The sequence below is a fragment of the Podarcis tiliguerta genome (assembly GCF_965153285.1).
Source record: "Podarcis tiliguerta genome assembly, chromosome: 5".
Taxonomy (NCBI): domain Eukaryota; kingdom Metazoa; phylum Chordata; class Lepidosauria; order Squamata; family Lacertidae; genus Podarcis; species Podarcis tiliguerta.
Genome location: NC_139538.1, coordinates 3,336,162 through 3,359,144, shown reverse-complemented (window position 1 = coordinate 3,359,144; position 22,983 = coordinate 3,336,162). Strand labels below are relative to the sequence as shown.

General features: G+C 47.1%; 1 protein-coding gene across 3 annotated transcripts in view; it reads right to left on the bottom strand.

Annotated features, from left to right (window-relative positions):
- The window catches only part of PCYT1A (phosphate cytidylyltransferase 1A, choline), a 43,756-nt gene extending 26,350 nt beyond the window's left edge, over positions 1 to 17,406 (bottom strand). Inside the window, exons 1-4 of one of the 3 annotated variants that reach the window (XM_083442310.1) lie at positions 17,222 to 17,406; positions 15,689 to 15,822; positions 15,112 to 15,181; positions 14,276 to 14,339 (exon numbers count right to left, since the gene is read on the bottom strand). In XM_083442310.1, coding sequence (XP_083298436.1) covers positions 14,276 to 14,339; positions 15,112 to 15,181; positions 15,689 to 15,822; positions 17,222 to 17,346 — 393 coding nt within the window. In that variant the 5' untranslated portion in view covers positions 17,347 to 17,406. Of the gene's footprint in view, positions 1 to 6,135; positions 6,255 to 9,948; positions 10,322 to 14,275; positions 14,340 to 15,111; positions 15,182 to 15,688; positions 15,823 to 17,221 lie in introns of those variants that run through there. The other 2 variants (XM_083442308.1, XM_083442309.1) reach the window with 2 other exon arrangements.
- Between the last annotated feature and the right edge of the window lie 5,577 nt (positions 17,407 to 22,983).

The following is a 22,983-nucleotide window of genomic DNA, read 5'->3' as shown; positions in this document are numbered from 1 at the left end:
GAAGACTGGAAATTTTTAAAATTTTATTTAGAGTAATATAGCATAATTAAGGAATGTTGGGAAATGGTGGAATGAAATTATATGACTTTAGTAGAAATATGATAAGGATTTAAGTATAGATAAATTTTAAGATTTTGATGGTAAGATAAGGTTAAAATAAATTAAGATAATTAAACGATAGAAAGCAGTGAAAGGTGGAAAGGATTTGCTGATTTAATTATTAACTGGAATACAAAAATGGGAGGTGGGAGGAGGTCGAGGAAATAAGTCATTGAAAGATAAAGATATGAAAAATGGATGTGTTTTTAAATGTTTTTGTTTTTTCTTGTTGTGTAGATGTATTGGTTTTTTTCTTTTATTTTTGATGTATTATATACTGTCTTTTTCTTTGTAACTATGAAACCTTTAATAAATATTATTTTAAAAAATAAATAAATAAACTGGTTCCAGGCTGAAAAGCAGAACCCATGCAGACCTTTCACAGGTCTTGAATCAAAGGCATGTTTTATTGTATTGCTAAAGAATGCTTGCCACGGGTTTCAAAACTTTCAAAGTGAGTGAAAGTTTGCTCTTCTTTGCACTGAGAGTGGCTTTTGACACCCAGAAAAAAATTGCACGCTGTTAACAATGCCTGATAATCCAGCATTCTGGGCAAAGTATCAACAAAGCAATGGAATGAGGAAATGGCTCACCTTTCCACGCAAAGTAGGTTGGAAAGGATCTGGTTCAGATAAGGGAAGCAGAGGGAGCCTGGTGGAAAAATCTTGCTACTTATCATTAGGAGGTGAAAGATGAAGTAGACCCTCTGGAAAATGCCTACAGACAGCTGCCTGGAGGGAGGTTTCATGGGGGCAGAAGTGAGCTTTAGCCAAAGACCTAATTGCAGAGGTAGGAGAATCAAACCCCAAAATCTGCATACCCTGCAGAGCTTCCAGTTCCAGTGCTGAGACTGAGACAGGATAGTTCTGCATTTCTAAGTTATCAGCTCAACCCGAGCAGTGCCAGGCACTAAGATTTGCTGCCAATACTGTAATGCCTCTTTCGCTGACTCACACGCCTGCTGAGCAAATCCACACCCAAATCTTGCATTCCGCCAGCTGTTCGCTGGACGAATTCCCAAGGCAAGAAAGATTATTTCTTTTTCCAATAAATGCCTAGAACTGGATATAGTTAAGGCAAGTAAAGACAAATAATATAGCAACATTTTTATACATCATCACACCGAAGAAAGTCCTTACTCAATGTTAGCACCTCTCCCAATAAACAAATGCTTAGAATCCCTTAAAGTCTCCAGCCCTTTCCATGTCTCACATATCAGAGAAGCCCTGTCTCTATTATATTTTGGGCACATACTGAAGACCTTCCTTTTCCATTAAGTCTTTTAAGTGGAGATTTTCATCCCAGCCTATCTATGATGGACTTGAACTTGTTTTTATTGTCAAATCCCTCTGGGATATTTTATGTGGAACGATTAAAAACTGAAATAAATAAACACGAGACTCCCATCTAGAACGGTCTTATAGATATGGATATGAAGATGCAGCGATGACCTCCGCCTTGGCTTTAAAAGAGGATTAGACAAATTCATGGGGAATAAGGCTATCAATGGCTATGATCATTTTCCCTGACTGGTAGTCATGCTGGCTGGGATGGGTGATAACAAGAGTTCAACAGCATCTGCAGGGCTACAGGTTTGCTGATGTAGGCGAAGAACCTATTCATTTATGTTCATCTTCTGGTTAATGGGCAAGATTCTCCAAACTGGTTTCTGCATGTCTCTGCCATCCTGCAGGTCTTTGCCATCCTTTGTGTTCTACTTAACACAAAAACCACAGCAAAAGCAAACTAAACCTTCCCTCTGCAACACCAGGAAGTATTTCAGGACAGTCAACACAAAGAAGCAACCAGGCTTTTAATTCAGGTCGTTCTGACCACCATGAGCTCCACGCCCTTATACTTCCTTGGCAGTTGTCCAAGCGTGGCTATATTCTGTGGCAAGCAGCACAATATCCACGTCACAATTAAAACAATTGGAGCGTTCAGCAACTGCAGGCATGCAATTATAGGACAATCAGGTTTTGAGGTCTAAAGGTGCTCATTCATTTAGAAGAAGAAGAAGAAGAAGAAGAAGAAGAAGAAGAAGAGAAGAGTTTGGATTTGATATCCCGCCTTTCACTCCCTTTAAGGAGTCTCAAAGCGGCTAACATTCTCCTTTCCCTTCCTCCCCCACAACAAACACCCTGTGAGGTGAGTGGGGCTGAGAGACTTCAAAGAAGCGTGACTGGCCCAAGGTCACCCAGCAGCTGCATGTGGAGGAGCGGAGATGCGAACCCGGTTCCCCAGATTATGAGACTACCACTCTTAACCACTACACCACACTGGTCACTCGTCTCCAAAAATAATCTCCTTGCAGCTGTGATTTGTGCTTGATAATGTAAACCTTATGCTGTGATCACATCTTTTGAAGTTTGGGGATATATTTGCATTTGAAACTCATGTCACCGCCTTTCTGGGTTGTTTTTTTCATCCAGAGGAGAAGCTGATGCGACTTAAGATACTAAATGCGCTACTCATCTGGAACAGGTTGCAACTGCCAGGATGCAATTGCCCAAGCTGCAAATTTCAGCAGCACCACATATGGTGCAGCCCTTTAAAGATGGAAGAAAATCAGAAAGGTGAACTACATAACTGTTGGGGTGGAAGCAGGGATGTGTGTGTGTGTCATCACCCCCTATAAAATTATTTGCAAGGGTAATATAATTATAGGGCTGGAATGGCAGTCCAATGGCAGTCCAATGGCCAGCATAGTCCAACAAAGAAAAATAAAAACAAAGGAGACTTGGATCTGGGTTACTCTCTCTTCTCAAGATGTCTACTTTTTGCTGTTGCAGACCAATGTGAATACTCACTCCTTTACAGGAATGTGTTGCTTTCTTTTTCTGAGGCTCTGACTGGCTTTGCCTTGCAAGGTCTCTGCTTTGACCCAGCACAGTGAGTCATGAGGGAGAGACACTTTACTTCTGAGAGCCTGGGCTCAGGAATGGATTCTGCAACTAAGGATAGAAGGGTTCAAGCCTCTTAGTCACAAAGTGGTTGTCATCGAGCCACTGCTTCTCTGGTGACACTTCTCTCTGTAGTTTCCAGAACAACTCAGATGGGTGGGGAGTAGAGAGACAGCAGCAGCCTTTGTCCTTCACTTGCTGAACTGCTTCCGTCTCTGCGTGCCTTCCTCCCACAAGCTGTTTCAGAAACAGTTCAAGGGACTAAAGAGAAAATTGTGCCCATAGACATTTACCTCTATGATTGTGCGGTGGTGAAATGGAAAAGTGTAGGCTAATGTTTTATGCATTATAGTGGGAGGTGGTGAGGAAAGGAAAACGTGCAAAGCAACTTAGCAGGTGAGCACTCACTGAACTATTCTGCAGCTGTTGCAAGAAATAAAAACTGGAAGGAGACAGTGTGGGCAGTAGGAAGAGGGTGGACCAGGAACACCACGTGATCGACCAGCAGATTGCGATCCATGTGACACACAGACCATTCCATCTTGCATTTTCTTTGCCTTCTGGCCTTGGCGTGTAATGCATTCCCTCTCAACCCAAGAGTATATTCACCTGCCCATTGAAGTTATCACTTCACACATCTGATAAAGGCGACTCTGATCCCCAAAAGCTAATGCCATAATATATCATTAAAATTTATTGCCACAGAACCTTTTGACATCATTTCTTGCTACCTCAGAGGTTCGGCTCTCATAAAGGCAATGGATATAGAAGCACAAAGATGTCGATATAAGTGCTGCAAGATCTAAATTACACCGCGGTCTCCCCACAAAACTAATTTGAGACCATTGCAAAGAAAGCCCAAGGCAGAAAAAACCCCACACTTAGAACAGCAAAATAGATCTTGGACAAGGGCTACTATTGTGGCAGCACGATAGAGATGTAGATATGAACTTATTTGGGACTGCTGCAATCCTGCTGCCTCCTCCCTACAGTCACTGCACCTAAGAAACATCTCATGCAGTTCACAGTCTGAACAGTGGCTAAAGGTAAAGGTAAAGGTACCCCTGCCCGTACGGGCCAGTCGTGTCCGACTCTGGGGTTGCGTGCTCATCTTGCTTGAGAGGCCGGGAGCCAGCGCTGTCCGAAGACACTTCCGGGTCACGTGGCCAGCGTGACGAAGCTGCTCTGGTGAGCCGGCACCAGCGCAGCGCACGGAAACGCCGTTTACCTTCCCACCAGTAAGCGGTCCCTATTTATCTACTTGCACTTAAGGATGCTTTCGAACTGCTAGGTTGGCAGGCGCTGGGACTGAACGACGGGAGCTCACCCCGCCGCGGGGATTCGAACCGCCGACCATACGATCGGCAAGTCCTAGGCGCTGAGGTTTTACCCACAGCGCCACCTGCGTCCCTGTTGAACAGTGACTACCTTCCTTCAAAAAGCACTTCACACAGCTCATCCTAAATGTCTGTCAAACCTTCAATGTCATACCGTGACACTGATACATACCAAACCTGTAAGTATTTACATGGCAGAGCTGAATACGCTGTTCCTTGGGGAGAGGGGGAATCCCCCTAACCACCAAACAACACCATCAGCTTTTTGCATTTCCAATAAGTCTCTCCCCCACACCCCAAGGCATTGCTTCAAACTAGAAATACCCATTTCTAATGGCTAGTATTGCTTATTACTGTTCATTGGGCTTTTGTTTTTACATATGTTGCATGTTACCACAGAATCATAGAATTGTAGAGCTGGAAGGGACTCTGAGGGTCATCTAGTCCAACCCCCTGAAATGCAGGAATCACAGCTGAAGAATCCTCACTTGATGTCCATCCAATTTAAAAACCTCCAATGAAGGAGAGTCCATCACCTTCTGAGGGAATCCGGAAATATTATATAACACCCCACCTTTTTCTATAGTATTATCTATGTGCATATATTTTTATTTAATGTAAGTCGCTGGGAGGCCTAGTGACAAAAGCCTAACAGGTTTAATAAAGAAATACATACAAAATTCCCATTCCGTCTGTATTTCTTTTTTTAAAAAACACACTCCTGCCTACACCCCCCCCCCAATATTTGTACAAGATTCTCTTAAAGCAGGGCTAATTGCCTAGCCCTCCTCCCCTTCTCACACAGACCCCTGGGGTCACTTTCCCATAATGGTCGTGGTCCCCATCAAGGTGCAGAGCAGCACCTCCTCAATCCCCCCCCCCAAGGTGTATCGCAACCCTGTCCCAAGCCCTGTCCACGCCAATGCTTACAACCAGACGCTTGCATCCGCCTATCCTGTACATACAGGACTGCCCCGTGTTTCAATGCAAAATGCCACGTCGATACAGCTTTGACCTGTCTCTCAGGTCCTCTCCAAACGCTTGTGCTTAAAAGGGTGTGTCAAATAATAATAATAATAATAATAGTAATAATAATAGTAATAATAATAATAATAATTTATTATTTATACCCCACCCATCTGGCTGGGTTTCCCCAGCCACTCTGGATGGCTTCCAACCGAATATTAAAAACACAATACAATCAAAAACACAATACATGGCAAAATACCATGCACTGAAGCTCTGGGCAGCTAAGCGCAGACAGATTTATAAATCCGCACGTGCGCACATGCATGTGCCACAAGCCCCAGAGGGACCCTCCTGCTGGGGGCTGCCGTGTGTCCTCTTTATCCAAGACACGTCCTCTTCTTCAGGGGTGAAATAAACTGCCTTTATTTCCTTTGAAGGGCCGTCATAGCGTCCTCTCTCTCCTAAATTTGGCAACCCTATTTAGGGCTGCGAGAGATTGCGATGGGTTGCTCTGAAGTCACTCCAGCACCAGATTTTTTTTTGGGGGGGGGGGTGGGATCGCACCCCCCAAGAAAACCCAGCAATGCCGCCCTCCCCTCCTGTATTTCCCCCGCCCACAACCAGCCCCACCGCCTTCCCTTTCAGGCGAGAGGCATCACCAGGCTGGGGAGACCACCCTCTCTATTGGGGGCGGGGAGAAGGGATTTAGGACCCCCCTTTTCCCCTCCAGGAGGGAGTCAGAGGGGCCTCGCCCGGGCCAAGCACTCACACAAGCCCCCTCCTCAATACCATGACCCCCGGCCCCGACCGGCGCGGCCCCGACCTACCCGCCTGCCTCCCTCGGTCTCCGCTCTCCGGCTCCCCTTCGCGCAGCGCCAACGGGGCCGAGCCGGAAGTGTTTCCGGCCGGACCCTCCCGGCGACGGACCGGCCGAAACGGTCCGCCTCTCTCTTCTGCTCCCCCCGGAAACCGCCACCCAGACGCGGAAGGTTCCGGGGATGGGAGAAATAGAACCATAACGTAGCATGATAGAGTCGAGGGGGGGGGGCACAGGGGGTCATCTAGTCCAGGCATCCCCAAACTCGGCCCTCCAGATGTTTTGGGACTAGAATTTCCAACATCCCTGACCACTGGTCCTGTTAGCTAGGGATGATGGGAGTCCCGAAACATCTGGAGGGCCGAGTTTGGGGGCATAGCTGTCAACGTTTCCCTTTTAAAAAGGAGAGTCCCTTATTCCGAATAGGATTCCTCGCAAGAAAAGGGAAAAGTTGACAGCTATGTTTGGGGGTGCCCGATCTAGTCCAACCCCAACCCTGCCATTTTTTGCCCAATGCGGGTCTCGAACCCACGACTCTTGAGATGAAGAGTCTTCTACGCCCTACGGACGGCAATCCACGCCCAGTCCCACTAGGAAAGAGACAGACCTTTCGCAGCCTTGTGCTTGGCGGGGGCTTCGGCCTGTTCTCCCTCCCTCCCCGCCGTGTTTTGCCTTGATAGCCCAGTCGTCAGAGCACAAGACTCTTAATTCGAGGGTCGTGGGTTCGAGCCCAGCATTGGGCAAAAAGATTCCTCCCGTGCCCCTAGCGGGTTGGGCTGGATGACCCTCAGGGTTCCTTCCGACTCTATGATCTGTAGGCATACACATGTGCTTGTAAGCCACTTTGGGCTGCCTTAGGCAATATAAAAGGTGAATAACAAAGTCAATAAATAGTAATGATATTATTAATAATAAAGGGATGTTGTAGGTGCCACAAACAAACCTTGCCACCAGGCCCAAAGCCTACTCTTAGCATTCAGCCCCCATCCCATTCTCTCATATTTATTTATTAAATTTCTATACCGCCCTTCATCGGAGGATCTCGGAGCTGTTGGCCATACTTTGCATTACGGAGTCCTACAGTAATATGCTGCTGTTTGCCTAGCTTTTCAAAACCGTAGCAGCACAGCAGTGCATAATTAAACATTCTCCTAAAACAAATATTGCATTGTGCCACTGTGGTTAAAAGCCGTGCGCTTGAGACTAACTGCATAATATTAAGATATCAGTGCATTGTTGTTACAATACAGTACTGTAGTGATCTTTCATTGTGTAATGCTAACAATGCATAGCATTGTTCAGTTTCCACTTTGCAGTCATGTGGACGTAGTTTTTAAATCTAATGCTACCTCCTCTGAATATCAGAGGCGTGATGGGCTATACATTTTAAGTAAATTTGCCTAGGGACATCTGGTTAATTTCTGACAGAAGGAAAAATTGAGGAAGTGTCTTCTTAATATGTAACTTACAGTACAGTGCAATGCTATACACATGGTCTCAGAATGGGTTTTAGCCTTGATTTCCCTTCTCTGCCTTTTCCCTGTCCTCTGCTTCCCTTATATCACTCTTGTTGTTTAAGTTTTCAAGCCTGAAGGCAAGGTCTCTTTGGCTGTGTACACACTCTACGCTTAAAGCACATTCGAAGCACACATTCCCCTTCAAAGAAATCTGGGCTCTGTAGTTTACCCCTTCCAAAGTTACCATGCCCAGTAGCCTTCCAGAAGCTACAGTGCCCAGAATTCTTTGAGGGGCAAAATGTGTTTTCAAGGTATCGTGTATATGCAGCCTATGTCCCCCTGATGTGAGTCACTTTGGGAGACGGTAAAGGTAAAGGCACCCCTGACCATTAGGTCCAGTCGTGGCCGACTCTGGGGTTGCGGCGCTCATCTCGCTTTATTGGCTGAGGGAGCCGGCGTACAGCTTCCCGGCCATGTGCCCAGCGTGATTAAGCCGCTTCTGGCGAACCAGCACACGGAAACACCGTTTACCTTCCAGCCGGAGCAGTACCTATTTATCTACTTGCACTGGTGTGCTTTCGAACTGCTAGGTTGGCAGCAGCAGGGACCGAGCAACGGGAGCTCACCCCGCTGCGGGGATTCGAACTGCCGACCTTCCAATCGGCAAGTCCTAGGTTCTGTGGTTTAACCCACAGCGCCACCCGTGTCCCTAAGGCAATTCTTACACACTTATTAATATAAAAAAGAGTTAGCCTTAAAGTGGATCGACAGCTGCACCCCAGAGGAACAGAACATACTACCCAAGTTAAGGTAATAATAAAAATCTGGCTAAATAGCTCTATCGCATACCCTTGGTTAATGCGTGAAAGAGATACAGATCTACTTAAATGGCTATGCTTCATAGCAGGTCAGTCTGTTTTGTACATCTTGCCCTCTGCTGGTGTCTGCTCTGACTGCTAGCTGATCTTCAGGGCTTCAGGTAGAGAGAGAGGTCCTCCACTACCTGCTTACAGGGATCATTTTTAATCGGTGGGGGACCTTTCACATGCACCATGGGCTCCACCGGAGAGCCGTGGCCCTTTGGCAAACGGGACTAAATTGATTCAGCAAAACAGCTCCACCAAACAGCTCCAGCTAATGTATGAAAATTATTACTGCATTCTGCCCTTTATTTATAGATCTCAGGCAGTTCACAACCGTCCTGGAAAAAGGGAGATTTGGATCCTGCAGAGCCTGAATGCTTTTTCAATAGAATCCAGGCCTAACACTTAGCACATGCTTGCAATGGGTGGAGCGCCAATGATTTATCATACCCGACAACGTTTCTCTGATGAAAATAGGGGCGTCCAATTCCATCATCATCATCATTATTCGCCTGCCCATCTAGCCCCAGTCACTCTGGGCATCTTCCAACATACATAAAAACAAAATAAAACATTTAAAAATTCCCGCTGCCTTCTGGTGCCTTCTAAAGCTGTACAGTGGTACCTCGGGTTAAGTACTTAATTCGTTCCGGAGGTCCGATCTTAGCCTGAAACTGTTCTTAACCTGAAGAGCCAGTGTGGTGTAGTGGTTAAGAGCGGTAGACTCCTAATCTGGGGAACCGGGTTCGCGTCTCCGCTCCTCCACATGCAGCTGCTGGGTGACCTTGGGCCAGTCACACTTCTCTGAAGTCTCTCAGCCCCACTCACCTCACAGAGTGTTTGTTGTGGGGGAGGAAGGGAAAGGAGATTGTTAGCCGCTTTGAGACTCCTGAAGGGGAGTGAAAGGCGGGATATCAAATCCAAACTCTTCTTCTTCTTCTTCTTCTTCTACTTTAGCTAATGGGGCCTCCTGCTGCTGCCGTGCCGCCAGAGCACGATTTCTGTTCTTATCCTGAAGCAAAGTTCTTAACGTGAAGCACTATTTCTGGGTTAGCGGAGTGTGTAACCTGAAGTGTATGTATCCTGAAGCGTATGTAACCCGAGGTACCACTGTAATTACTTATCTCCTTGGCTTGGGGGGTTGCATAACTCCATACCCTTCAACATTTCTCAGAAGAAAATAGGGCAGTCCTAAGGAAAAGCGGGACATTCCGGGATCAGGTCAGAAACCGGCATGGCTGCTGTAAATCCGGAACTGTCCCTGGGAAATGGGGGCACTTGGAGGGTCTGATTCAATTGGGGTGGGCTCTTAATGAAATCCACGACTCTCCCAACTTCTCGCCATATTTCTGGGCAGAGGTAACGGCACTCTGTACGTGTTCAGAGGCAACCCCCTTATTAATAAGCCGCTCCAACGCGGCTGAGATTGGAGGTCTCAAAAAACAAAAGTAGAAATTAAATTAAAACAGAAGCAAAGTAAAACAAGAGAGATTTGGGACTTACCCACTCGGCCAGGAGCGGCTGTCCTGACTCCTCCTTGTCCTCCTCTGGCTCCTGGCCTTGCGTGTCGTCCCCGGAGCCACAGCTCCCCGCAGGGGAAGGGGCCCGGGTTTCTCGCCACCGGCTGTCCATGCCGGACTCTGCCGTGTGCACGGGGGCCAGGGGGGTCAGGGAGCACCTGGGGCACAGGTCCCCCTCTGCCGCCCCAGAGAAGGGCGCCTCGCAGAGCAGGCAGCGCTTGGACTTCTTGCTGTGCTTGAGGGGCTTGTCTGCCATGGCCGGAGGGTGGAGGGGGGGCCACGCTGCGGAAGAGCAAGCGGAGGGGAAGAGGGCAGAGGAAGCGGGAGGAGGGGCCAAGCATGCTGCGGCCTCCCACTTCCTGGCGCTGCACTCCCTTTGCAGACCACAAGGGGGTGACATTGCTCACCAAGACATTTCCTGCTACATTGAAGTGAGCTGCAGAAGTAGCTGCTTCAGGGCCCTTGTCTACCTTCCCCCTACTGGTTTGGAGGCCCATTGCACACGTCCTAGGGAGCAGCTCTGCTTATATGAAGAACCCTGAGAAATAGCCTTTTCTTTGTTTTTTTAGGCTCGGTCCTTGGCGTCTTTCGATTAAAATAATGGAAGCTTGCAAGGCTGCGAACGATTCTGCAGACTTGTAGCCTTGGTCCGGAGGTCTGACACCGAATAAGCACCTCTTTTAATGTTCTCAAGTACAATCCGGGCATTAAAGAACCAGGTGGAAGCTCAACTCGAACGTATGGCCCTGGAATACACGCCAACTGCTCCTATTTAACGGGGATTGCCCCGTGTTTAATACCTGGCCTGTTAAATTGTTCTTTCTGTTTGAACATGGGATTTTTAAAAGGTTTTTTTTTTGTGGTTTCGAAAGGCAAATTCTTTTGGCAGAAAATGGTCGTTCTTCAGGCTGCATCTCCCTCTTCACGGTCTCTAGGAGTTAAATCTCAGAAGGGGCAGCTAGATCTTGTGATCTCGTGTGTATTAAATGCACGTGCATGAACCGCCACTTCATACACAGCAGCAGCCAAGATAAATTCTGAACTGTTGATACTGTGAGATCGTTGTATCTCTAGAATGCCTTTATCCAAAGATGACTTAACACACCTCTTGCCTTGTCAGTTACCGAGGACCAAATGAACCCTGCAAATCCAGTAATTTCAGCACCGCCCTGGGCAGATCTTTTGATATATTAGGGATTCTTAAGTGCGTCTCACTTCCATTTGTGCTATGTATCATGCTTCAGGGAGCTCAAATGGATGGCCTCTTATAGAATCATAGAATCATAGAGTTGGAAGAGACCACAAGGGCCATCGAGTCCAACCCCCTGCCAAGCAGGAAACACCATCAGAGCACTCCTGACATATGGTTGTCAAGCCTCTGCTTAAAGACCTCCAAAGAAGGAGACTCCACCACACTCCTTGGCAGCAAATCCCACTGTCGAACAGCTCTTACTGTCAGGAAGTTCTTCCTAATGTTTAGGTGGAATCTTCTTTCTTGTAGTTTGGATCCATTGCTCCGTGTCCGCTTCTCTGGAGCAGCAGAAAACAACCTTTCTCCCTCCTCTATGTGACATCCTTTTCTATATTTGAACATGACTATCATATCACCCCTTAACCTCCTCTTCTCCAGGCTAAACATGCCCAGCTCCCTTAGCCGTTCCTCATAAGGCATCGTTTCCAGGCCTTTGACCATTTTGGTTGCCCTCCTCTGGGCATGTTTAGCCTGGAGAAGAGGAGGTTAAGGGGTGATATGATAGCCATGTTCAAATATAGAAAAGGATGTCACATAGAGGAGGGAGAAAGGTTGTTTTCTGCTGCTCCAGAGAAGCGGACACGGAGCAATGGATCCAAACTACAAGAAAGAAGATTCCACCTAAACATTAGGAAGAACTTCCTGACAGTAAGAGCTGTTCGGCAGTGGAATTTGCTGCCAAGGAGTGTGGTGGAGTCTCCTTCTTTGGAGGTCTTTAAGCAGAGGCTTGACAACCATATGTCAGGAGTGCTCTGATGGTGTTTCCTGCTTGGCAGGGGGTTGGACTCGATGGCCCTTGTGGTCTCTTCCAACTCTATGATTCTATGTGTGAATGATACAGCAGCAGGCTCTCTGGCATCCTTCCCCAACCTGGTGCCCCGCAGGTGGTTTCCTACTACAACTCCCATCAGCCTCAGTCAACATGGCTCTGCATGCTGGGAATTGTAGTCCAAAACTCCTGGAGGAAGCCTGACTGGGGAAGGCTGCCGTATTTGGCCGGTACAGAAGCTGGTGTGGTACGACGGCTAAGCATGGACGCTGGGCGTTCCCTGGTTCAAAGCTGACATTAACACACACCCAGGCATGCTAGATCACCTGCGTTGCCTCTCAGTCCCCTGGATCCTGGACTATGTTACAGAAGAGTTGCCACCTGACCAGGGCTAAGTGGTCTGCCCTGCTGCTATGCCTTTTTTGTCCTGCATAGAGATCAGCACTTACAAACAGATGCCTGGAGACTGTGCTTCTGTTAGAAAGGTGACAATAAAGTAGACAAGCCTACCTTACAGTGGTGTTGTAAGGGCTGCTAAGCATGCATACAAAGCTCTTTGGGTGCGTAAAAAGTATCATGTAGTTTCTAAGGGACGCGGGTGGTGCTGTGGGTTAAACCACAGAGCCTAGGGCTTGCCGATCAGAAGGTTGGCGGTTCGAATCCCTGTGACGGGGTGAGCTCCCGTTACTCAGTCCCTGCTCCTGCCAACCTAGCAGTTCGAAAGCACGTCAAAGTGCTAGTAGATAAATAGGTACCGCTCCAATGGGAAGGTAAACAGCGTTTCCGTGCGCTGCTCTGGTGTGCCAGAAGCAGCTTAGTCATGCTGGCCACATGACCCGGAAGCTGTACACCGGCTACCTCGCCCAATAAAGCAAGATGAGCACCGCAACCCCAGAGTCGTCCATGACTGGACCTAATGGTTGGGGGTCCCTTTAGTTTCTAAGTTGGGCTGCATAATTTACAGTGCACTCCTATGAGAGTCTACTCAGATGCAAATCTCACAGAGTTCAACATGGCTTACTCCAAGGAAACCTCTGTGGTTCTCATAGGATTTCAGTCTTAATTATATAACCTTCTGATTTAACGACAAAACGGGCCTCAACCAGGCAGCAGATTAAGGAGAAGTAGCATTGTTTTCAATCTAAAACCAAAGCTAATGAGGCGCCTTCCTTTTCTCTCACCAGAAATGGTGTCTGCAGCACAAGCTTGCTTCACAACTGTGTGTGTATGTACTAATACATATTACACCTATCTGCAGATTCAATAAATTAATAGATTAAGATTTCATAATTCAAGTGACAGCCCCAATTCTAAATATTATTTACGTGTGCTTTGCAGAGAGATAGCATGACAAATGTCATAAATAGCCTTCTCCTTACGGGTAGGTAGAGGGTTGGTCTGCCGTAGCCTACAAGTGTGCTGAGCCAAACAGTTAGGAAAACTACCAACAAAATCTGTGGAAGCCTGACCTAGGGAACGTGGTGTTTCTTAAAATTTGTTCCTTGTGGAAGAAGCGAAGGTGTGGAATGAGAATGTAAACAGAAGTTGTAAAAAGAGAAGGCTTTTCAGGACAAATTTAGGAGCAGAAATCTACAGTAAAATTATAGAGTGCATTTATACAATTCTCAGTGAGATTTTAACATATTCATTCAAATAGACTGGGATGCAGCACAAGTTTAGCATCCGCAGCAGATTCAACGGATCTGCAACCAGAAATTTCAATTTTTTGTAATGGTTGTAACCAGATGGGTCTCATTAGGCAGCAATCGCAGAAAAAATGTTGAAAGTAAATATAGGGTCGAAGTTGGCAGGAAATTCTCCAGTACAAATCTTATTGAAAGGAACAGAAGCTGTGTAAGAGAAGTATCTCATTTTTTTCAGTGGGGCTTGTGCAGAAAACTCTAGCTATATACAAAGCAGCAGCAGAAATCCATCATAAAAGCATCAAGTAGAAAATGTATTTTGTAAACGGGAGTGTCCATCCTCAAAAATATATTTGAAACAGTGATCTTCTTTGAACTTTTCACAAGCGTCAGTAGAAGAAACAGCCAAAGGCAACCACCACACAGAAAAGGGTGTCCTGCAGAAATGACAAGGAGAACACCTCCGTGAGCGAAAACGACCTCAGAGGCAAACAAATTCATTGCTTTGGGAATCTGGTGCAGTAACAAGCATGATGGAAATTTTCTTCTGCAATTTTTGTAGGTTTTGCACATGAGAACATCAGGACACATGGTTTTTAAGCAGCCTTCAATGGGCGACGCATGGCAAAAGCAGCAAATCACTTACATTCATGAAAATATCCTGAGCGTAGTTGTCTGTGTCTGAATCCCAGAAGCAGCGTGCAGCCATGCTGAAGAAACAAATGAGGAACCGTCCATTGACAAGGAAAAACATCGGTTGGTGACAATCAGCCGCATTTCGAGACTGTTCATTCCCTTGGTATGTTGAAAATCCTTCCCCAAAATCCCCCCCCCCCAACAGGGATAGAAAGGTTGATCCCAAACAAGAAGAGCACAATTTGGTTGAATGCAATGAAGTAATTGGGCTTGCAGAACAAATTTGCTTCTGCAATGGAACTTCTCTTCCCTCTTCCTCCCCCTTGCATGCCTACAAAATTCTGGAGGGCTGTGGGGATCCCTCAGAATAGATTTGGGGGGCATGCAGGGGGAGGAGAGGGAAAGTTCAGTTGTGTGGGTGGAAGCTGTTCTGCAGGCAACCCAATGCCTCCAGCTCTGTGGTGGTGAAACCCAGAAGAACCACCTGGAGACAAAAAAAGTGAGAACAGGCATGGAAATCCTTCAGGTGAAGTGAAGGGAGGGAGATTTACCCACACCAAACATGCTATCACTGCAAAGGTGTCTAATTTGCTGAGTGTTGGGGGTGTGCTGTGCAAGTCAGAATACATCATGGCATTAAGTCCCCAGAGGAATTGTGTAAATTTGTCAATTGTAGAATGCTTGGGATAAAATATGAAGCAGCGCTCAACCCTCAGATATCACAATTTACAAACGCGCGCACACACACACACACACACACACACACAAACAACAACAACGACCCACAGTGCAAAAATATTAAGAAATGTGAATGCTTTGGTGGGAAGGGAGGGAAGCCTCACTTACTTAACTCCTTCGCCTCTCTGTTCTCCGATCACCACTTGCACCACCATTTTATACCGGTGAAAACCTTTCTCTAGAAAGAAAGATGGGGAAGAAAAAGGATTGGGGAAAATTGAAAGATTTCACACCTGTATATTGTCACATCATATGTTTGGCCAGATGGAAGAACATCAGCAAGGGGGTGTGTGTGTGCCCAAGAGAGAGAAAGGGTGGGTGAGTTGGGCAGGAAGATATAGGAAGAAAAAGGCAATTACTCTTGGCACATAGAATCATAGAGTTGGAAGAGACCACAAGGGCCATCGAGTCCAACCCCCTGCCAAGCAGGAAACACCATCAGAGCACTCCTGACATATGGTTGTCAAGCCTCTGCTTAAAGACCTCCAAAGAAGGAGACTCCACCACACTCCTTGGCAGCAAATTCCACTGTCAAACAGCTCTTACTGTCAGGAAGTTCTTCCTAAGGTTTAGGTGGAATCTTCTTTCTTGGAGTTTGGATCCATTGCTCCGTGTCCGCTTCTCTGGAGCAGCAGAAAACAACCTTTCTCCCTCCTCTATGTGACATCCTTTTATATGCTCTTACCTTTTAGCTTTTCCAGGATTGTCTCTGATAAGGATTTGGTGAGCTGTGGGATATCTTCAGGGTTGTACTGTACACTGGCCAGCTCCTCTTTTAACACCTCATGGATACAATCTTTCACCGTAGAAGGGCGGAATCTAATAGGAAAGAATGGCGTAACAAGTGCTTACAGTTATATCTCCTCTCCACCAGTATAATGAGTAACTGGAGTCTGGGATGTCTGATTCGTGACAACTCCCAAACTTCAGGCATACATCTTTGAGAGGATTCACACTCAGTTTACATCTTCATATGGTTTAAGACTTCAGGGGCTGTACCACTTGAGAATACAGGTGTGAAGAAGGGCCTTGACTGATGGCATTCCTATACAAAAAATGAACCCAGCACATGGGAAAACAATTAAGTATCAGGTCATGGCTGGAAGGCTTAGGATGCAGGATATGTGCTGATGCTCAGTAGTCCAGTGACTGGGAACTAAATGTATGCCAGCTTCAAGTCAACATAAGAAAGGATCTGAAAGTTCTTGAAAATACAGTTTGGTTCTCAAACTTAATCTGTTCCGGAAGTCCATTCCAAAAGCAAGGTGCGCTTTCCCATAGAAAGTAATGCAAAATGGATTAATCCGTTCCAGACCTTTAAAAACAACCCCTAAAACAGCCATTTAACATGAGTGAGACCAATGATCCATAAAATGAAAGCAATAAACAATGTACAGTGGTACAGATGCTTCAGGTTACAGACTCCGCTAACCCAGAAATAGTACCTCGGGTTAAGAACTTTGCTTCAGGATGAGAATAGAAATCGTGCTCTGGTGGCGTGGCGGCAGCGGGAGACCCCATTAGCTAAAGTGGTGCTTCAGGTTAAGAACGGACCTCCAGAATGAAGTTCTTAGCCTGAGGTACCACTGTACTGCAGTCACACAATCAAGCAATCAGTAGCTGAACTGGGTTCCACAAAGTCACAAAAACAAAAATGCAAAATACATAGCAAAAACAGAAAGACTTCAGCTTAACACTCAAATCGGAGCACATCTGGCTTCCGAAAAAAGTTTGCAGACCGGAACACCTCCTTCCGTGTTTGCAGTGTTTGAGTACCAAGGTGTTTGAGAAACAAGGGACCACTGTACCTCGGGTTAAGTACTTAATTCGTTTCGAAGGTCTGTTCTTAAGCTGAAACTGTTCTTAACCTGAAGCACCACTTTAGCTAATGGGGCCTCATGCTGCCGCTGGAGCCCGATTTCTGTTCTCATCCTGAAGCAAAGTTCTTAATCTGAGGTACTCTTTCTGGGTTGGCGGAGTCTGTAACCTGAAGCGTCTGTAACCTGAGGTACCACTGTAAAGGGATCGAGGTGGATTTGCAGCCCCTGGAAGAGTGCTGCGTGTCGGCCTCCAAAGGGGAATGGGGAACCTGGTGGGATCCAGATGTTGGACCCCCTGCAGGGCGGGGGGGGGGAGCGAAGGGGCCCATTTCTCTCTATGGGGGGGAGGGGCTTGTGTGCTTCGTTGTTGCCGGCCCCTCCCCCTCCCGGCCACTGACTTGTGCTGGAAGGCGGGCCGCAGGCTGTAGGTGCGGGCCGGAATCGAGCCGCTGTGGGGCCTGGGACTGCGCCGCGGAGACGCCTCTCGCACAGACGACGGGGTCCGCGCCGGAGACTCCTCCATGGCAACTCCCGCCGCCCGCTGGGGAGAAGCCGGCGCGCGTCGCCTTGGCGACGGCCCATTTCCGCTTCCGGCGCCGCAGAGAGCCAAGGAAATTTCTAGAGGGGTCTCGGCGGCGGCCCATATCCGTTTTCGGAGCAGCAGAGATCCAAATAAACGGCTAGAGAGGTATCAACGACGGCCTATTTCCAGTTCTGGCGCCGCAGAGATGCAAAGAAATTCCTAGAGGGGTCTTGGCGCATTTCCGTTTTCGGAGCAGCAGAAAGCCAAATAAATTCCTAGAAGGGTCTCGACGACGATCCATATCCGCTTCTGGAGCCGCAGAACTCCAAAGAAATTCCTAGAGGGATCTTGGCGGATTTCCGTTTCCTGAGCAGCAGAGATCCAAAGAAATTCCTAGAGGGGCCTCGACGACGACCCATATCCGCTCCTGGCGCCGCAGAGATAAGGTCAGCTCTACGGTAAACCTTGACGCCACGCCACTTCCGCTTCCGGCACCACAGAGCTAGACAGGTATAGAGCAGCCCCTGGAGTGGAACATCTTTAAAAAGCCATGGAGCAAGTGTGGGCGAAGGACTTTTAGCCGCCTCTATGCAGAAACCAGGGCTCTGGTTTTATATGGGAGCAGAGAAGATGTTTTTGTTTTTTCTCTAGTTGGGTGGAGGTATTGTCTTCTTTTTTGCTTTTTTGATGTACTTCTTAATTTTTTTATTTTTTATTTCTCTTTTTTACATATATACTGTGTTTTTTCTTTTTTTTCTTTCTCTTCTGTAATTATAAAACTTTTAATAAATATCATTTTTTTTAAAAAAGAGAGAGAAGTGCCGCGCCAAGACACTTCGGCATGTCTCTGAGAGAAGACTCCTCTGACCTTTGCGTCATAGAAATAAAAAACCTCAAAGCCGTGCGTCTCGGCCCCGGTCACCCCCATAGCTGTCAAGCGTCCCTTATTTGGAGGGACAGTCCCTTATCCCAGCGCCGTGTCCCACTGCTGTCCCTTATTGATGATGTCCCTTAAATTTCCCGGGTTTCAAAGGAAGCAGCTCCTCTCCCTCCCTCCCTGCCGGCCAGGGAGGAGGGAGGCTCCAACTGTGTTGCTTGGCTGCCCGGCCCGCCCCCCTCCGGCCTCCTCTCACCAGCCTTGGCCCCGGGAGCCCCTCCCCACCGGGACTGAGGAGCCTTGAGAGGAGAGCGAGGGCAACCATAGAGAAAGCAGTCCAGACAGAGGAGGAGGAGGCGGAGGCGCAGGCAGGTGTTCCAAGGGCTAACCATAGAGGGGGAAAGTGGAGGAAGGACCGCAAGCGCTTCTCCCATAGATTTGTAGTGGTAGACTAGCATAGATGGTCTGATCTGCGGGTTTACTTTGGGCGCTATTTCCCCCCCCTTCCTCCCGCCCCGCCTGATGGAACTGAGAGCTGCAGATGGAGCACGAGAGAAAAGATACAGAACTGCATCAGCATCTTCGTAGCTTGGACTTCGTTTTGCCCGAAAAGTGGTTGCTGCTTGTTACAGATTTGAAAATAAGGGACCAGCAGCCTTGAAAATAAGGGATCAGCAGCCAAAATAAGGGATTTTAGTGCACCAGCTGAAATACGGAGTTAAAAGGGACCAAATAATTTTGGAGAGCAACACTGGTTTTTAGCACTTTGTTTCCAGAGGTTGCTGCTCAAGACACCAGCTGACGTAACACTGCAATTAAATAACTACAAGCAGCAACCACTTTTCGCGCAAAACGAAGTCCAAGCCACGAAGATGGCCAGCTGCCTCGAGAGGACACGTGCAATGTCATAAATCTGACATTCGAAAGTGCAACATTCAACTGTTTCCGTCTCCTGGGAAATTCTGTTGCTGATCTGAAAGCTGCCATTCAGCAAAGGAAATGTGTGAAGCTTCTGAATGGGAACTTCTCAGGACGTCTCTTATACTGTTTCGAGCTGAATCGAGACAATGGACTCATCTTCCCACAATAGGTGTTACTCAAAATATTAAAAGCTTGAAAGCTTGTGCAATCCTCTGTAAAGAATGATGTCAGGGGTTCAGGAGCAGAGGCACAGGATAAGGAGGAGATGGAGAGCGAAGGGGAGGAGTCCGAAGGGAATGTCAGCGATGACAGCGATCCGAGGTCTCTGAGTCTTTCCAGTGAATCGGACGATTCACAGAAAGGAGCCCCCATGGTCAGGGCAAGGGGAGTGCCCAGGGGGACACCTCGGGAAGAAGGAGGGAGAGGGGACTCAGAGAGTAGCAGTTGGAAATCCGGGCCCACGTCCCCCCCAGAGTGCAGTAGGGGGGAGGAGTCCCAGGCATCGGGATCAGGTGGTGCGCTGCCAGCGGGAAAACATGAGGCAGGATTGACCACACCTCCGTCGGGAAGTGAGGAAACGGTCGTCAGGAAAGTTAAGCTCGCGCGCGCGCCAAGTTCAAATGTACAGGAGGGAGGCACTGTTGGCAGCCCGGGAAGGGAGCCAGGTCCTAAAGCCCGCCGGAGAGAGCGGGAGGAGTCAGGGGGGTCATCATCAGCCTCAGAAGAATCCAGGGAGACAGGGGTCCCGGAGGGCAGCAGGAACCAGAGGAGAAGGAAGAAGTGGAGTAAAGCTAGAGTCTTAAACTGGTGCACAGGGGGCGGAGACTCAGATGGAGCTTCGCCGGTCTAAAGCTTAGACGTAGAGCTGGAGCGCTGCGGTGTGGAAATGGAATCTGTACTTCAATAAAGACTTTTATACGTAAATACCACCCAGCGTCGGTCTTCTGTGAGCTGAGACCAGGAGCCAGCCCTGACAAATGATCACTGTATTTTTTACATATAAACTTGGGGCTCCTCCAGACACCCTTTTTATATTGCCTTCTTGATGATTTAGGCTCACAGTAACGTGGTCTCGCTTTCACTATATTTTGCACCTGCGAAAGTTTTGGGATGCCCAACCTGCTTCCTTTCAGTTAGGCATGATCAGAGCGCAAGGACACATCCCAGCCAGTCACAAAAACTTAGTATTCAGCTGCAGTTTTGTGCTAGCTCACAGAAGGATTAGCACTAGCACAAGGGGATGTCCCCCTCTCCTCTGACCCCTCTACGCTTCCCCCACCACCCCCAAATCTGCTCTGGAGGGTTTGGAAAATTTCCCCCCACAACAGATTTAGGAGGTGCGTGGGGGAAGTGGGGTGGCGGCGATCTGTCCGTTGTGCAAGGAGAAATATTGATGGATCAATCTGTTCAGCCCTGTGTTGGATACAGCTGGGACTGGCCCACCCATGAGGCAAGGTGAGGCGACTGCCTCAGGCAGCAAGATCCACAGGGGCATTTAATCCGGCTTCCAATGAATATATCGCCTGTTGCTATCTGGAAGCTGGATCTGCTACCTCTTTGGTGAATAGGAGGGGCTCCTGGCCTCTTCTCTCCCCTAGGGAGGAAATGGCAGGGGCGGCCCTCTGGCGTCTCCCATGTGTGATTCAGAGTGGACACTTTTCTCCCTTGCGATGGTCTTTGATTCCCATTTCAACCATCTGGTAAGGTTGATTTGTAAACCTGTATGAAATATACTCGGAGTCGAGGGTGGATTTCATGCTCTTTATTCAGCTCATAGTGGTGAGGAGGAATGGAAGTTCCCCCAGAATGTCTGCTTTGTATACATTATTTATACAATTGGCCCCACACATGATTGGCTAATTCTGGGATTCTCCTGTAGGCCAATCAGGTTGCGGATTCACTTCCACCTGGAGCTGGATTGGGTGACTCCTGTGAACCAATCAGACTGCTGCATTCTGAATCCTATTGTTCTAGGACCAATCAGACTGCTGCATTTTGGATCCTATTGTTCTAGGACCAATCAGACTGCTGCATTATGGATCCTATTGTTCTAGGACCAGTCAGACTGCTGCCTTTTGGATCCTATTCAACTCAGTACATAACACTGTATCAAATGCTCTGTCACCCTTTCCTTGGATAAAAGCATATTTTTGTCACGCCAGCGCTACAGGAGGAAAAAGCTTAAACATGTAGCAGAATCCCTAAAACTCTCTTCCAGCTTCTCTTGCCGCTGCAAGGCTGCTCCATCACAGACACCCGGCTCATAAATCACCATGGCTGGCTGTTGCAATACCGCTGCACTGGCACAGAGACTCTCCAGGTCCTCCTCCGGCATTTCGGCACAGCTACTCCTCCGCTCATTCATAGCAAACAGCTGATCTCCAGCACTCTGCTCAGCCTCTGGAACCCATCGGCACAGCAAAAAACAGTCTGCGCCCATAGCTTGTTGCTCCAGCGCCGGAGGAAAAAACTTAAACATGTAGGAATTTTATCTCCTGGATCACTCTGCAACACATCTGCAGCATACATCGAAAGCGCTTGGCTTTCTGCAAAGAATCCTGGGAACTGTAGCTTGTTTTTTTTAAAAAATAATATTTATTACTTTTTGAACAATTTAAACACTCAAAACAAAAAGAAAAAGATAATAATAATAATAATAATAATAATAATAATAATAATAATAATAATAATAATAAATTTATTTATATCCCGCCCTCCCCAGCCGAAGCCGGGCTCAGGGCGGCTAACAACAATAAAGGAACAATACAATACAATACAATACAAAGACACTACATAACACTAACACATTAAACTAACAAAACCAAACAAAAACAGTTTAAAACACTCAAACAGTTTCAATATCTTGTCTTTCATTCACTTATTTCACCGACCTCCTCGCACCTCCCTTTTTGTATTCCACTTCTTTCAATTATTTCAGCAATTCCTTTCCATCTTTCTCTGTTTTCTGTCCTATAATTATCTTAACACATTCTAACCTTATTTTACCTATAATATTCTATTAATCTATTTATACTTAAATCCTTATAACATTTCTGCTAAAGCCATATAACTTCATTCCACCATTCTTTTAACATTCATTAATTTTGCAGTATTTCTGTAAATAATCTTTAAACTTTTTCCAGTCTTCTTCCACCGACTCTTTTCCCTGGTCTCGGATTCTGCCAGTCATTTCCGCCAGTTCCATGTAGTCCATCAACTTCATCTGCCATTCTTCCCGGGTGGGTAAATCTTGTGTCTTCCAATACTTTGCGATGAGTATTCTTGCCGCTGTTGTTGCATACATAAAAAAAGTTCTATCCTTCTTTGGCATCAATTGGCCGACCATGCCCAGGAGAAAGGCCTCTGGGGAACTGTAGCTTGTTCAGCATGCTGGGAATGGTAGCACCACGAGGGGACAAACTAAAGTTCCCAGGATTCTTTACTTGGGGCGGGGCGGTGAACGTGAGTTTTAAATTTATGGTGTGTATGCAATTTAGCTGCTGGATGTCTCCTGAGAGCAGCTGCTGTTGATGTACTTGGAACTAGAATTTCAGTGCCATCAGTTAAACAGATATAAATGATGTTTATCGCATGGCACATGTTCATTAGCTTACCAATGCTATCTTTGCTATCTCAGCAGTCATCTGACCAATGCTGGGTAAATTCCAATCTGCTGCATTTTAAGCTTTGCTTATCAATGCTTTAAGTTTTCCATCTCTCGGCACTTCATCTCTCATCTTGTAAAATTCTTCTCTGCGCACCTGCTGTCTAAAATTCCATTTCATGCCTCTGATGATGAAGGAATAGGTTTCCCAAACCCAAAACTGACTGTGCAGGCA